Source organism: Sabethes cyaneus, chromosome 2, assembly GCF_943734655.1.
Source record: "Sabethes cyaneus chromosome 2, idSabCyanKW18_F2, whole genome shotgun sequence".
NCBI lineage: Eukaryota > Metazoa > Arthropoda > Insecta > Diptera > Culicidae > Sabethes > Sabethes cyaneus.
The window spans coordinates 106,481,365-106,496,808 of record NC_071354.1 but is presented as its reverse complement, the minus strand read 5'-3'; the positions used below and the strand labels follow the sequence as shown (position 1 = coordinate 106,496,808).

At 38.0% G+C, this 15,444-nt stretch overlaps 1 protein-coding gene across 1 annotated transcript in view; it reads left to right on the top strand.

Annotated features, from left to right (window-relative positions):
* LOC128738354 (probable ubiquitin carboxyl-terminal hydrolase FAF) overlaps positions 1-15,444 on the top strand; it is a 34,365-nt gene that overhangs the window by 3,968 nt on the left and 14,953 nt on the right. The window contains exons 2-5 of the mRNA XM_053833406.1: positions 9,625-9,765; positions 9,821-9,969; positions 10,030-11,009; positions 11,643-14,876. Coding sequence (XP_053689381.1) covers positions 9,677-9,765; positions 9,821-9,969; positions 10,030-11,009; positions 11,643-14,876 — 4,452 coding nt within the window. The 5' untranslated portion in view covers positions 9,625-9,676. The remainder of the gene's footprint in view (positions 1-9,624; positions 9,766-9,820; positions 9,970-10,029; positions 11,010-11,642; positions 14,877-15,444) is intronic.

Sequence of the window (15,444 nt, the reverse complement as noted above, 5' to 3'; positions counted from 1 at the left end):
CTTTTTACTTATATCACAGCTTTTCACTATATCACGATATATAAACGATTTACGAATTGATGTAATATTCAATTTTCTAGCGTTTATGTTTTATTTAACACTGGAAGATTACCAATGGCGTTGTGAGATGCTGGAAAAGTGCTCTGCTAAGACATGAACAAGTATGACCAAGTAAAAAGTTTGAAACCGATCAGTCTTACGTCCTTCATGTTAAAATCACAACGGATTCCCGGTCGCTGCCGCCCAGTTAGCGTCGAGCTACGATGCTGATCTAACAAGTCGAATCTCGGCTAATCGGTGCTGCTAGATTAGGCTGACCAGACGTCCCGGACTATGCGGGACTGTCCCGGATTTGGATGGCTTGTCCCGGATTACTAAGCGTCCCGGAAAGTGTCCCGCATTGATTAGTTTTTTAATCGATTCTAAGGATGAAACATAGGAAATTATGTTACATTGCATGAAAAAACTTACTGCTGACACCGCTCGTCAGCTGGTGCACACCCTCCCCAGTTACGGCCCCGACCAGCCGGCACCTCAAACTCCTCACCTAACCAATGTCCTAACCACCTAACCAAAGTTTGGTGTACTCAGCTCTTTTGAGATGGACTGAAGTCCATTGTCCATAGTAGCATACAAGCTGAAACTGTGGGAGGCTATCATGGGACTTAATGAAGGGCAAAGTCCGTCTGGTGAGGCATCTGCCCCTGTGTATCTCCGAATTCTTATCCGTCACAAAACACTGGTTTTCACACGGATGCCAATGAAACAGATCCTTTGCCGAATCATGATCTTTTATCATAAACCCATCCCCAAAACCAATTTCGAATCTGCTACAAACCCTACCGCGAGCCAGAGCATGAAGAATTTTACCCCTGGGTTTGGCTGAAACCGGCTTATTCATCATCGATTCAGACACTTACATGCCGTTTTGTCACCACCCGGCCGCACAGCCCACGAGACCGAATTCTAGCCTTTGTTTATTGTTTGAGGGTTCTGTTGGGCCCCCCACTTGCTCGGTATCACTTGTAGCAATTCCGAGACGGATTCGCCATATCAGTACACGCGTCAGTATTTAGTTTTTTAGATAACACAATCCGTGATGCTGAGATCAGCCTTGACTTTCCGAATGACCCTCAACCGCAGTTGACGATCAAGAGTTCAACTCCAACGTCTGGTCTGCGCCTTGCGGAAAGCCCTGAGAGTTTCCTTGCACCCCTCAATTACTCACACCACAGCTCTTTTAGGATAATCCGTCAGTCCCGCCAGCTCCCGAGCCAACGCTGATGGATTCTGCAGGTGATCGCACATAATTACTTTCATTTCTCCTCTTACATGACGAATATCTCGAAACCTTTAAACTGCGAAAAAAAAACTATACTGAGCAGAACTGTTTGCAAATAACACAATGCTACCGAAAGCTAGCGTCCACAGCCACTGGAAGCACCGCTATCGCCAAAATAAAGTGCCCAATTTCTAAATGATCCCATCTTTACTACCAAACTGATTTAGCAAATAAACCATTCAAGATGTCCCGCATTCATCCAAAAAAAAATCTGGTCAGTTTATGCTAGATAGAGTCGGTAGGATCGTTGCACTAACTTGCAGGGTTGCACTAACAGAAGGGTCAAGTCTTAGAAGGAGGTTTAAGCCGAAGGCTTTGCTTTTTTACCGGTCATTATTTCCGTGAAACAAGTTTAGAAGAGCACTCAGCATATTCAGCACAGCATTCAGCAGATTCAGCACAATATGCTTATCAACATGCACAACATGCTTATGTCGTTCCAGCTAGTAAACTAATTTTCTTCCATGGCAAACACTGCCCATACAAAACCTAGACGCTACATTCCGTTTTCAAAAACTTGACTTTCTGTTTTTATTCAATAGATAGATAGGCAGCCAGCTGGTAGAATACAGGGTAATTGCCGGGCTAGTTTTACTATCCTATTGTATTTAACAACCACTTCCCCTGTAGAGATTCGAACACGTTAGTCCAGCGTCGTGCCTTAAGGCCAACTGCAATGTATATAATAACTGTCATAAAAAGTTTCTAAACGTTAAGCGTGAAGGGCGCTATATCTCTGCATATTAGCGTTGATAGGAGGAACTGCTTATCCACTTAGGGTCTATATTGACTCGTTTCATTAGGCCGCGTGAATAAAAGAGTTAGAGCAAATGTTCCCATACGATGTAAACGGGAAAAGCAAAGCAAACTATTTTATTCATACGGTCTATTGTGCCTGGTTTGTATTTTCAGGCATACCTAATAAATTCAAGTTTGTCTCGAGGTTTTCGAATCACCGTAAATTTTGCATATGCATAATATTTTCTGATATAAATCAATAAATAATGGTTGGTTAGTACCATTACCATTACATAAAATTTATAAAACCCGATTTAATCCACCTAGTGGTGAAAGGAACCTTTGTTATACGGTCTTACTTGGTATTTGAGATAGAAATCAATACGTTTTTGGAACATAATTCATCTATTGGTTAACGTTGCGTAATGCGTTGGTTTACATAAAATTTTTGAAAATTGAATAAGTTTACAAATTTTGAACAAAATAGGAACACTTTTAAATTTTGATAAATCCTATTTTCATGTAATTCCTGAGTAAGGATAAGTAAGTTGTTATTAATTTGAGTAAGTGCAAATAAAAGTAAGTTGTAAGAGGAAATCTTATTCTTTAACATATACATTGCCTAGTAAAGGTCTAGTTTATAGGTTTTTGAACTATGCATAATTTCCTGTAATGCCATTCTATTTGATTCACATCAATAGAGTTTACTTGAATAATTTTAATCATTTTTTATTAACCTTCGGTTACTCACGCTGTTGTATTTTGTACAACACGTGTAGGTTTTTCAACGCCATATTGTTATAAAGTTACAAATCGTTGTTTAACTAACGAATATTCTTCAATAAACTTATTCTGAGCAAAATGTCATAATTATTCAATGCATTAATAATTTAAATTGTTGAAAAAATAGATCAGCATAAACCGTCATCACAGAAACGAAACAATCAGCATGCGAGGTGTACCGCAATTGACCCCAAGTGGAATTTTCTTTCGTTTCTTCATATGGAAAAATGGTGTCTGTATGCAGCAAAACTAACCAATGTAAAATGTTTAAAATGTATCCGTCTGCTGGTAGTCGAGTAATTCGTAATCAAAATTAAGGTATTTTTTATAATCAAAGTTCTACAGTTCCTAAACAAGCAAACATAGAGGTATACTATATTCAGCAAAGTTGTGTATTTTTATCATTTGTACAATTTTGTAATACAAGAAAAAGTCATACAACAATTACAAAAAGAGCAAAAATATAAAAACTGAGTTTACAAATTCATATACAATAAATAAGATTTTTCTATCTTAGCTGCAGAGATGGAAGGTTACTGTCTCTAGCAAAATTTCTTGTAATAATATGCTCTATAATTTTGCAGAGCACATCAATGTGTTATATTGACACTGAAGAAAAATATTTTTTTTTATTTCACTTTTAGGGGGATTAATCAAAATTTAGATTCCACCACACGATAGAGCTTTTAATTTCAAGAAACTATTCTAAAGGTTCGATAAACCTAAAACCAAGTTTTCCCAGTCAAACCTCTAGTGCGCACGTTTTCTTTGGTTTGGGATTATAGTGCGCGCGAGTAACTGTGTTGCAAAAGTTGGCGCGAGTGTTCGAGGGGTAATATCTTTTGACCGGTACAACCAATTCTTATGAAATTTTGCATATATATTCGTATTGTCAAAACCTCTCGTTTGATATTAAAATATTTCAAATTAGGTAAATTATCTTGGTTAAAATCATTATAAATTATTGTTAATTTTGGTGTGGTGTATACGGTTGCTCATAACTTTCAAATTAAACGTCCAATCAAAAAACCATTCAATAGTGATCCATTAGCATATATTATCTTTCAAATGAGACTAATAGCGCATAAATCGGTTTGGCCATCTCTAAGAAACAGGCGATAATTATTTCCTTGTCAAAACAGGTTTTTTAAGCATAACTTTTAAACTACTTGTTTGTTTTCAATTAAAAATTTCTGAATAATTTAGCTTTAATAAGGGCTTTCATTTGATACTAAGATCGTTGAAATCGGGCATGTAGTTCTAGAGAAACCCGTGTCACGTATTTTTCACATTTTTGCTTATAATTTTTAAACGAAACGTCGTGTCACGAAGCAACTCAATAGTGATCTACTAGACAATAATACCTTTCAAACAAAAGTAATAGCGAACGATTCGGTTCAGCCATCTTTGAGAAACAGGCGATAGAAAAAATCATTACATACATACACACACACACACACACACACACAGACATTGCTCAAATCGTCGAACCCTATCGATTGATATATGTGACTTGGCCCTCCGGGCCTCGGATCAATTTCGTGTTTTTCGACCAATTTTTAAACCTTTGTTATAGTATAACAAAGGTAAAAAAGTGCATTTTTGATCTTAATTTTTGTAATAACTGATTTTACAAGAAAATTTTCCAATGTCCAGGTTAATCTCATACAACCGATGCTTACATACACTCAAGTCTCGGTTTACACATTTTTTACAATTTTTGAATTGACGCGTTTTTTATGACGATTGTTGAATTAACGCGGTTTTTCATGATGATTTTTGACATTTACTTCACATCATTTTTCGACTAACGTGGTTTATTGCAGCGATTTTTGAATTTGAGCGGTTTTTTTTCAATGACTTTGAACTGCGGTTTTTTGCGTCGATTTTTGAATTGACACGGTTTATTTTATGACGATTTTTGAATTAGGGGGGGCCCTACTCTGGAAAGTCGGAAAAATCGAATTTTATTTTTTTGCATTTTCGAGGGATTTATAAAAATGTCACGCCAAAAAGATTTTTAGTTATCGGATCTCGTTAGAAAGTTATGGTAAAAACTGTGGGGTCACCTCAAGGGAAGTGCATCGCTGGACGAAACTTTAAACGTGTTTTTCTCGAATCCACACTTTCTCAACTGGCGGTACGTGTATCTCAGAATCTAGTGGTCCGATTTGGCTGAAATTTTTTTTCAGCATGTAAAAATGAATTATCTAAACTGTTCCGTAGCCGTTTTTTGATATCTCTATTTTTCAATTTTTTATGAGCTCGCAATTGGCGATTTTTGATGAAAAAACACCTTTCTTTTGGAAAAATTGCCGCCATTTTGGAAATTTGTCGAATTTTCAAAAACCCCTACGTAACAATTTAGGTATTGCTTTAAAGCTTCAAAATCATCCTTGAAATCCGTTTTCCGATACTCCGTTGGTTCCCGGTACGTACCGCCAGTAAGGAACTATTTTCTAGAGAGCATCCAGCTGCCACCAGCATAATATTCACTATTTTGGCATTCAAAAACCAGAAAATACATGTTCGAATATTGCTTAACCTATAATCAAAATTCCCCAACACTTAACTATAATTCCAACATGCGAGAAAACTTCACGAAAGTCCATTATTTTTCGACCTTCCAGAGTAGGGTCCCCCCCTTAACGTGTTTTTTACAACATATTTTGAAATACGGCAAGAGTGAAGAGACGATTGAATACGATGACCACGACAAGACGATTCACCGACATTAATCTCGAGTTTAATTCGGGCAACTTAAGTCCTCTTGATCCGAGGAACGGCGTTCAATCGACCAACATAGGTTAGTTCGGTCGGCTTATTTTGCTTGGTTATATCGCGAGTCGGCCCGAGAACCAATTAGCAATACGCTGCAGTCCATCAACTCGCACAAAAAAACTGTCATAAAGTTTCTGAACGTTGGTTAATTCTAGATTGTCTACCGAATTATCTATCTATGTGCGTTTCAATCCACGTTAGGTACTTTCACAAAACTTCGTTAACAGTATTAAAGTGGAATCTCACAAATATAAATCAAGGGGTTAATACAGTTACAATTTTCGAAAATTCGATTTTTCGTTTATTTTATGATCGTAGTGTACATATATTTAAGTATGCACACAGAAAATTTCATGCCAATCTGGCAAATATTAACGAAGTTACACGCATATTTGTAGCGACGTGTTAGAGCTATTGAAGAAGGAACGCGAAACTTTAAACGCGTGTTTCTCAAACCGTGTTTTCAAAGTCGATGAGCAAGATTTCTCGAAGACGGCTGAACCGAATCGCTTCGAATTTTGACACCAGTGTTCTAAGGATATATATTCTACAGATTAATCGAAGGTCTTTCCTCACCAATTAATATTTATTATTTTATGGACAATTAAAGAGGTAAATTTAAGCCAAAAATCGATTTTTTATGTTTAACAAGCCGCCATTAGGTCAAAAATGATTATACACTCAAGTCGCTTTTTACGCGCACGATACGTCCCGCGTAAAAAAAACCGCGTAAATTCCGAAAACCGCGTAGAAAAAAAACAAAACTTCGCGTAAAACAAAACTTTGTGGATTTCAACACTACGCGAAAAAATAGACGTTTTGAGCACATCCGCGTAAATTCCGAAAAGCGCGTAAAAATAGTCGCGTAAAAAAAACCGCGTATAAAAAAACCGCGTAAAAAGCGACTTCAGTGTATTGCTAAATCCTTCAATCAATCTATAGATAATATATTTTATCACCGATTACGTTTTGGTTTTTCGGTTTTAGATGATTCAGTCCAAAGATATAGTGCTCACCGCAAGATTTTAGAAGAGTTCCAGGAGATTAACTATAGCAGCTATTTAAAATCCACTTTTTTAAGCCTCCTAACTGTATATAACCCCTTAAAACGATAAATACGATAACGATAAATGCGAAAATTAGATTTACGGATATACCAGCACGTTTTAACGTAGGTATATAGCTTCAATGGAAGTAAAATAATATTTTGTTAACCAAGACGATTACGGACATTGGGAAGTACAATTTTTGAAAAAAGGGATTTTTTTTTATTTTGTTTGTAAATAAACTCATTCGTCATCATAGGTTACATCCGTTAATATCTGTCTATACTCAACACATAAAGAACAAACAAGGAAAGAAAGTGCACGAACACTTAGATTACGAGTGAATTGAAAATTTCAGAAAAGTTAAAAAAATAGTTTTTTAAAAGGTTTGCATAAGAGTTGGCATTTGCTGAACTTTTACAAACAGTTAACTTCTCGGAGAGCTAACCTTTTTGAGATCCTGCAGCTGTATTATCATTATCAAACTACTGCTGGAAACCCCCACTCCAGGCTTACCGATTTATTAAAGATTTCGGTTCAACAGTTTTATTTCTTATAACGTTTGATCAAGGAGGAATTCTTTGGATCAAGGAGGCTTTAGTGGGTAAATATAGAATTCAGCATGAAGGAAGGGTAAATGAGGGCTCTGAGAATAAACCTATCCTAAAGTTACTTGACATCGAATGGTCTGATTCTACTAAGATTAGAACCCACGGCCACTCGCTTGTCTCCCTTGCTTTGAACCTGATAATTGACGTACTCTTTTACAAGCTATTAGGTTATTACGTACACCGACGCCAACGTAGTACTTATCGTAAGGAAAAAAATTGGTGCTATTCTGTCATGTCGTATGCGAGGAGTTTTAAACATCACCATTTCATGGTGTTTCAAGAGGGGCTTAACATAGACCCCACCAGAACAATGGTTATACCATTCACTAAGCGCAAGAAACATTACCATTACTTGGTATTTTCCTGGTTCAAAAACTAAACTGGTTTGCCCACCTAGATACTGCTGTTAAGAAAGCAACTTGTACTTGGATCATCGCAGCGTATTGTTTGGCAAAACCAGAGGACTGAAACGTCGATTAGACCTTTGATCATACACTACTATTGCACGACCTAAGTTAATCTTTGCTGCTCTCGTATAGTGGTCACAAATGAACGAGATGACAGCGCAGACTAAACTAAACTAAATTGCACGCCTGGCTTGCCTGTTAGTGACTATGCGCCATGTGTACAATACCAACAGCAGGCATGGAGGCAATGTTATGCTTGCTATGCCTTTATATCTTTATGTGAAAAAGTTCGATGGTCTAAGCCATAGTTGGTTCGATCACTTTGACTCAATTTTGATTTATTTGGCAATACCGTCTCAGCCGACAATTTGTCAAAGTTATATATGGGATATTTGTAGAACTAGTTGTTATCTACAATTTAGCTGAATAAAGTCTTACTATATCTTTTGTATTTACGGTGCTACAAAGCTGCTAGCTCATTACTGCCCCTGGAAGCATACTGTCTCATGTTACAAAACACGAAAATGAGAAAATCGCTCTCAAAGTTGAAAAACTGATTTTTCTAAAATTATTTAGTTTTGGTGTTATTATTTGTCCCTCTTTGAGAAAATGTCAAAAAACTTTCATCAATTTTGCATACAACGTGAAAACATTTTATATGAAATATTATATGCAGTGAGACAGATATGCGTCCATTTTTTTCAGTGGGACAAATTGTTTTCAAATTTTTTTCGGTTTTTTCTAGTATAAACACCATGTTTTCAATTAATATTTTAAAAATACATATCGAGAACATAAGAGAACAAAACATCAAAAATGACAAAATGTAACATGGGACAGTTATGCTTCCACCGGCAGATTAGCAGCCCAGTGAACGTGAAATTGCTGCTTTTGCAACTTCGTACAAGAAAATTCGACGTTTTTGCTGTGCCTCTGTGAAACTCTTGCGTCTTCTAGACACAGTACAGGAAGCTACCTATTAAGTCAATTTTAGTATGCAGTATCAATCCAAAGAAAGCCATTGTTTTTATTAATCATGAAGTACCTAATTGGAAAACAGTCTTCTATAAATTCTGCTCTGCTTAATTCCATTTCGGGGCAAACCACAAAAGAAAATCTCAAACACTCGTGGAGACTGTTTAAAGCCAGTGCCCTTCTGACATACAAAAACCGTCTGCTGCATTTGGACTAGTTTGGTGATTCAGTAACCTCGGCACGTTGTTGCAGGTTTCATGAATCACCGCTTTCTGGATCTTCTGTAGTAGCTCGATATACATCTCCAGGTCTTCTAAGGATTATAATAGAGTAAGAGAATTAGTCCAGTAACGGAGATTACTACTGGAACTATACGTGGTGCTACCTTAAGATACCATATATATCTTAACTCCTCGGTCAAACCATGATATTTCGTGATTTTGGTCGTGCAAGTTGACAGCACATTGCAGTCTAGCGGTACAGCGATATCGATGGGAGTTACTTGCTTAATCCTTTTGCCATAGATCACAATGTTATGGCGATTGGCACGTATGAAGACATCCGTGCGATTTCAGTACAATACTGCACAGATATTTTTCTGGACTGTGTTAGTGCTCTGCTAACAAGGTAGTTCATCGCAAGGCCAGACCGTAGCGGACTGAAAGTGTCACTTTGGAAAATGCCTCTGTTTTGTGCTGAGACTTCAACACTGTTGATCCATCGATAATGTGCAGTGCCGTATTCCACATTATATTTACGTGTTCCATTAGCCTTAAAACGCCATCGTCTATATTTTATACAATTCCGGTACCTTAATGAGATATGGGTGTGATATGAAATTATAAACATTTCTATAGTCGATGCTCGGCTGTTATTATTATTAGTATTATTATTATTATTAGATATTACCATTATTATTTGCATATTCATTATTGTTACAGATATGTTCACCAATCGCTGTTTTCATTAAAGTCGAGATATACAATTTTCACAATGACATATGACACCGGTGGTCGGGCGGTGGAGCCTCCGGTAGAGCAGAGTGATTCTCACACTACCAGCAATGTAGAACAGCACGAGCCGTAAGTCCGTTCGTTAAAAGTCTTTCCAAATTCAGTTTATTTTTGTCTTCTCCAGAAGCCCCGCAGAACTTATTGGCAGTTTCCCGGAAGAAAAACTATCGTCGTTGAACATCAAAATTTCCAGTTCGCGCTGGGTAGTCCCAGTGCTGCCGAATCAGGAACTAGAATGTCTGCTGAATGCTGCTATCAAGCTCTCGGAGGCCGGTTAGTATAATGTGCATGATTATCTTCAGTATTGACTCTTGAATTAAATTTCTGTTGCAGGAATCGATAGTCAATGTGAGCCATGCGTAAAATTCTATCGTGAAGACTTGACAACATCGTTTATGAAAATTTTAACTGATGAAGCAGTTTCATCGTGGAAATATAATATTCATCACTGCATTCTTATGTCGTGCAGTAAATTGCTGCATTTGATTGCATTACACATGAAAGACGACAATCTGCATCTGCTCAATTTGTTAGCGGTTGTCTTCGATCCAGAGAATAAATTCCATACACAAAATGCGTCCCGCCAGTTAGAGCTACATTTGGCTTTAGGTGATCCACTCCCAGATGGGTTAACTTTTGCCCGATCTCCTCCAGAGCCAAAGAATCCGCGTGGTTGGTTAGTAGATTTAATTAATCGTTTTGGAGAGCATAAAGGGTTCGACAACTTTTTGGACCGCATGAATATTGGCATCGATTTGTTTCAAAAGCAGCGTGCTGCAGGGAGCGGAACACTACGAACACCTCAGACTAATTCATCAAATGAAAATGTTCAATCAGAAGCAAATGTCTCAGCTAGTCCAAACAGCACTGCATCGAATAACCAAGGAAAACTATCTTTATCCATATTATACACATTACTGCGACCATTTGGACAATGTGCTGAGCTGCTAACTGTTTCCACGGTTGAGATATATTTTATGCCAATATGGGATGTGGTTTTAGAAATTTTGAATACATTATCTGACGACGAATTAAAACGCGAAGCCAAGTTTGATGGCAAAAATGATATCATTACGGGCATAGTAAAATATGCTCGTTCTTTGATCGCTCGCGTTCCGAATCAGGAAAACTTACAGCGTACTTTCGAGATGTGCCGTCTTAAAATAATACTACGCGTTTTACAGATTTCTAGTTTTAATGGCAAAATGAATGCATTGAATGAAATCAACAAGGTGCTTGGATATGTATCATATTATCCTCATCGGCAAGTAGCGGAAGACGAAATGGATGCACTAAATGCGGAGAAAATGGCTGTAAGTTAGTTATCTCGTCTCAATGATAATAATAAAATTGGCTTTGCTTTTTTTTCTACGACGCACGCTCAGAAAGTAATTTTAGGTACTTGTTTAAAGGTGTCTTTTCGTTCCATGCAAGTTTGGTTTAAAAGCTAAAACTGATTGGTAGTGTTAGAGCATTTTTTGAGTTTATTTGGTTAGGACATTTAGAACTACGCTACGAACTACTCATGAAAGATATCGGTGGAAACAGATTTCACAACACCAATTAGCAAACAGTAACAAGAAGACGGGCGTAGAATTTGACAGGGCTACAAAAAATAAATAATCAATTTTCTTAAATATATTTTCGGTTGAACAGTCAAGTACCTACTCTTACTTTGGGCTCTATTTTAACAGTCACCTCACTTTACTTTTGCGCCCTATTACAGTAACCCTCACCTCATCTCACGACCAGTCATCTAGGTGACATTCAGTATCGCACAGTATCGCAAATTGTACTCTAACGTAAAAAAATAGGTGAGGTGACTGCGGGAATAGGGTTATTTATGAAATTGCTTCGTAAAACAGGTGTGTGTTGCCTTATTGACAGTAATCTGATAATCTTTTTATTATTGCATTAATTTTTTCCTCGTTTTTGCTTTTTTTTAGAAATGGATACGAGACAACGACGTTTTAGGAATAGTTTTGAGAGATTCACTGCACCAACCGCAATACGTTGAGAAACTGGAGAAAATACTTCGCTTCCTTATTAAAGAAAAATCGTTAACTTTCGACGATTTGGATGCAGTATGGCGTGCGCAGGCTGGCAAACACGAAGCAATTGTGAAGAATGTTCACGATTTGTTGGCTAAGCTTGCTTGGGATTTCAACGCTGAACAGCTGGACCATCTGTTCAAATGCTTTCAGGCAAGCATGAAAACAGCAAACAAAAAGCAGAGAGAACGTTTGCTCGAATTGAATCGGCGTTTGGCAGAAGATGATAAGAATGGTGTTATGGCACAGAAAGTTCTCAAGCTTTTTTGGACGTTAGCACATAGCGCTGACATTCCTCCAGAGGTGTTAGATCAAGCGCTTGCCTCCCATGTGAAAATTTTGGATTATAGTTGTTCACAAGAGAGAGATGCGCAGAAAACAATGTGGCTGGACAAGTGCGTTGAAGAACTTAAGGCTGGCGATGAGTGGGCATTGTCGGCACTGCGATTAATCCGTGAAATTTGTATGCTTTATGAAACAACATCTACACATACGCCTAGGGTCCACCAAATGTTAAATAGGCAACAAGTAATAGATCGACTTCAAAACGAGCACACGCTGGTAATATTGGTAACAATTAGTTTGACGAAATATATGGACAAGGTGCGCTCTTACGTTAAACAAAACAATAATGTAAATCCAATGCATTTAATGCTGGACAAACGCTATCCACACCCACAACAGATACAAGAAAGATTGGAGTTCTTGAAATTTCTTTTGAAAGATGGACAGTTGTGGCTTTGTGCTGAACAGGCTAAACAAATTTGGCAATGTCTTGCGGTAAATGCAGCATTTCCAAGTGATCGAGAAGAGTGTTTTAGATGGTTCGGAAAGTTAATGGGAGACGAGCCAGACCTGGATCCCGGTATTAATAAAGATTTTTTTGAAAACAATTTATTGAAGTTGGATCCAGTTCTACTCACCGAAAGCGGTATAAAATGTTTCGAACGATTTTTTAAAGCAGTCAATTCCAAAGAAGAACGCCTGAAAGGGAAACAGCGCGGATATGTACTGGATAATGAAGATCTGATTGGTAAAGATTACCTTTGGCGTGTCATTACCGATGCTGAGGAAGATATAGCATGTAAAGCAATCGATCTACTGAAGGAAGTGTCTACTGCTCTTGGGCCAAGACTGCAAGCAAATCTGCACCAGTTTCATGAAAGCTTTATCGGCGAATGTTGTGATAAGCTGCAAGATTATTACGAGACTATAAAAACATTAACTAACCTAATTGAAGAAAACTCCAAACTTGTTGAGGATGATATTATTAGTAGAAGACTGCAGACAGCGGAAAAGATGTGCCGCATAGTAAAAACACTTCAAGAATACATCAAAGAATGTGATAGAAACTACACGGGCGACAGAATGCTGTTACCTCTTAGTCGAGCGTCGCGTGGAAAGCATATAAATCTTTATATACGTTTTCAAACTCCTAGTCGACAGTTGGAAGATCTGGAAATGATTACTCATAATAACGAGACAATCTTTTCCTTTAAACGTAGTTTGTTGAAGCGAATCAAGGCGACCACCAGCAATTTAAAAATTGATCTATACAATTGTAATGGAGAACCAATAGAAATCATTGATGATCGCCATCCTCTTTCTAATTACAACATTCGCGATAAAACACTAATCACCGTAAAGCTCACCCCAAGTGGCTCGGGTTTGGCAAGTTCTCCCGACAGTTCAAGCGATAGTAGTTCTGGATCACCACCTAGACCTTGTCCGGATATGTTACGATCAGAATCTGAGGACATGTTACCTGGAGTTATTATCTCTCGAAAGCCAAATTATATGAATTTTTTCCTCAAAATTTATCAACTGGGCAGTGACCTTCAGCATGGTCTGTTGCGTGACAGTTGCATGTTCCTGCTACATCTTTTGCCTTTAGACAGTCTAACAGTCGCAAACATACAGGCCATGTGTAATCTCAATAATTCTGACTTAACAAATAACACACTGGTCGAAGATATTGGAGGCTCGCGCACTCCCGAAGCTCTCTTTATCGATCCAAGTCCGGCACGTGTCCTTTACAACCTAGAAGTTTTACACGCCATGCTTATACCAGCACTAGATCCTGTGAGCGAAGTGACTCTTCACCTGCAATCATGTTGGTTGCATTGCGGAGCAGCACATTTTATTTTAGATTTACTGACGAAAAACAATTTCCTGCCTACTGCAGATATGCACACTAAACGTGCGGCCTTCCATTGCGTGCTTAAACTAGTCAAATTTTTTCTTTACATTATTGGCTGCATTCTTAGCAAAGTTGGCAATGATCCTGCACATTTTCATCCAGAAACAGATCGCTCACAAGTTGAAATTGTAAAGCAAGTCATTCAAGCTATTCCCGGAAATTCAGAGTTAACTATCAGATCGATGGCGTTAAAATTGGCGCAGAATATTGCTGATGAGATGCTTTCGGCAAGTGCGGAGGGAGATCGATATTGCAAACTTTTCCACTCGTCCCTTCTCTGGAATATCCCAGACATGCCCACAATCAGGGCGATTGTGAATCTCGCGTGGGCGGCCTCAGGTAATAATCTTCAATCAATCGGATCTTCCGTGGACTTCAGTCAAAACATTACTGCCCCAGAGCTTGCCGACTATACGGTGTGCAAAGAAGCTTTAGAGGTTCTTTGCATCGCATTAGTTTTACATTACGGTGCATACGATACACTTAGTCGTGATCCTGCTTGGTCGAGTTTCATTCAATCACTGGTACTCTCAAACCCTTCACGTCACATCAGGCAGACTGCCTACGAACAGCTGTTCCTCATAAGTACTTACTGTGCATCCGATAGGCGACCATTTCTTTTTATGGTTACACTGCTGGTCAAGATACTACACACAGTGATTCCACAACATCAGGAAACTTGCGCTGACTATTTCCAGTTATTCTGCCGAATTCTCAGTTACGGAAGCTCATATAACTGGCCATTACCTATTTGTGAGGAACTATTGATACAAGAAATCGACTGGCTACGTGCTGTACGAGAAAGCGTAAAGTCTACTGGTGGTACTCAAGTACATGATGATCTGCTCGAAGGGCACCTGTGCCTAACAAAAGAACTGATGTGTTATTTAAGTCCGGAAACTAAATCATTGCGCAGCGAGTTAATCATAGTAAGTATGATATTTTCTCTAATTGTTTTCGTAATTTTACATGTTCTGCTTCAAATATACATCATTCATCCAATTAATTATTCTTCGCATCAGACAGTTACTCCCTTTCAAAAAAATAGTTAACAGCATGACAGCGTATATGGTGGTATACAAGTAAAAATCAGACAAGTAAAAATCAGACATTTCCTCTTTTTCCAAAAAAAAACGAATGGTTCAGCTCGTCTATATGAATGAGCCAAATAAATTCAAGCTTCATAACATCACTAACTATCCGAATGTGGATACATCACAAATGTGTAAATCAGACCGTTCTGCTTCTTTAAGGGGGGCATAGTGCTTTTTCAATTTTTAAAAACCGAATTTTCTTTTATTAATTATTTCGAAAGATTAGCATTTTGACCATACGTGTTTGAAGTCGTTGGGATGAATTCCAAAAATTGACAAAGTCACATCTATTTGTACCGCGCATGTCTGGAGCGATTACACAGCGAATAAAAACTTCAACGCCGTTTTTCTCGAAAACAGGTTTTCAAAGTCGGTACTATAAATATCTCAAGAACGGCTCAAG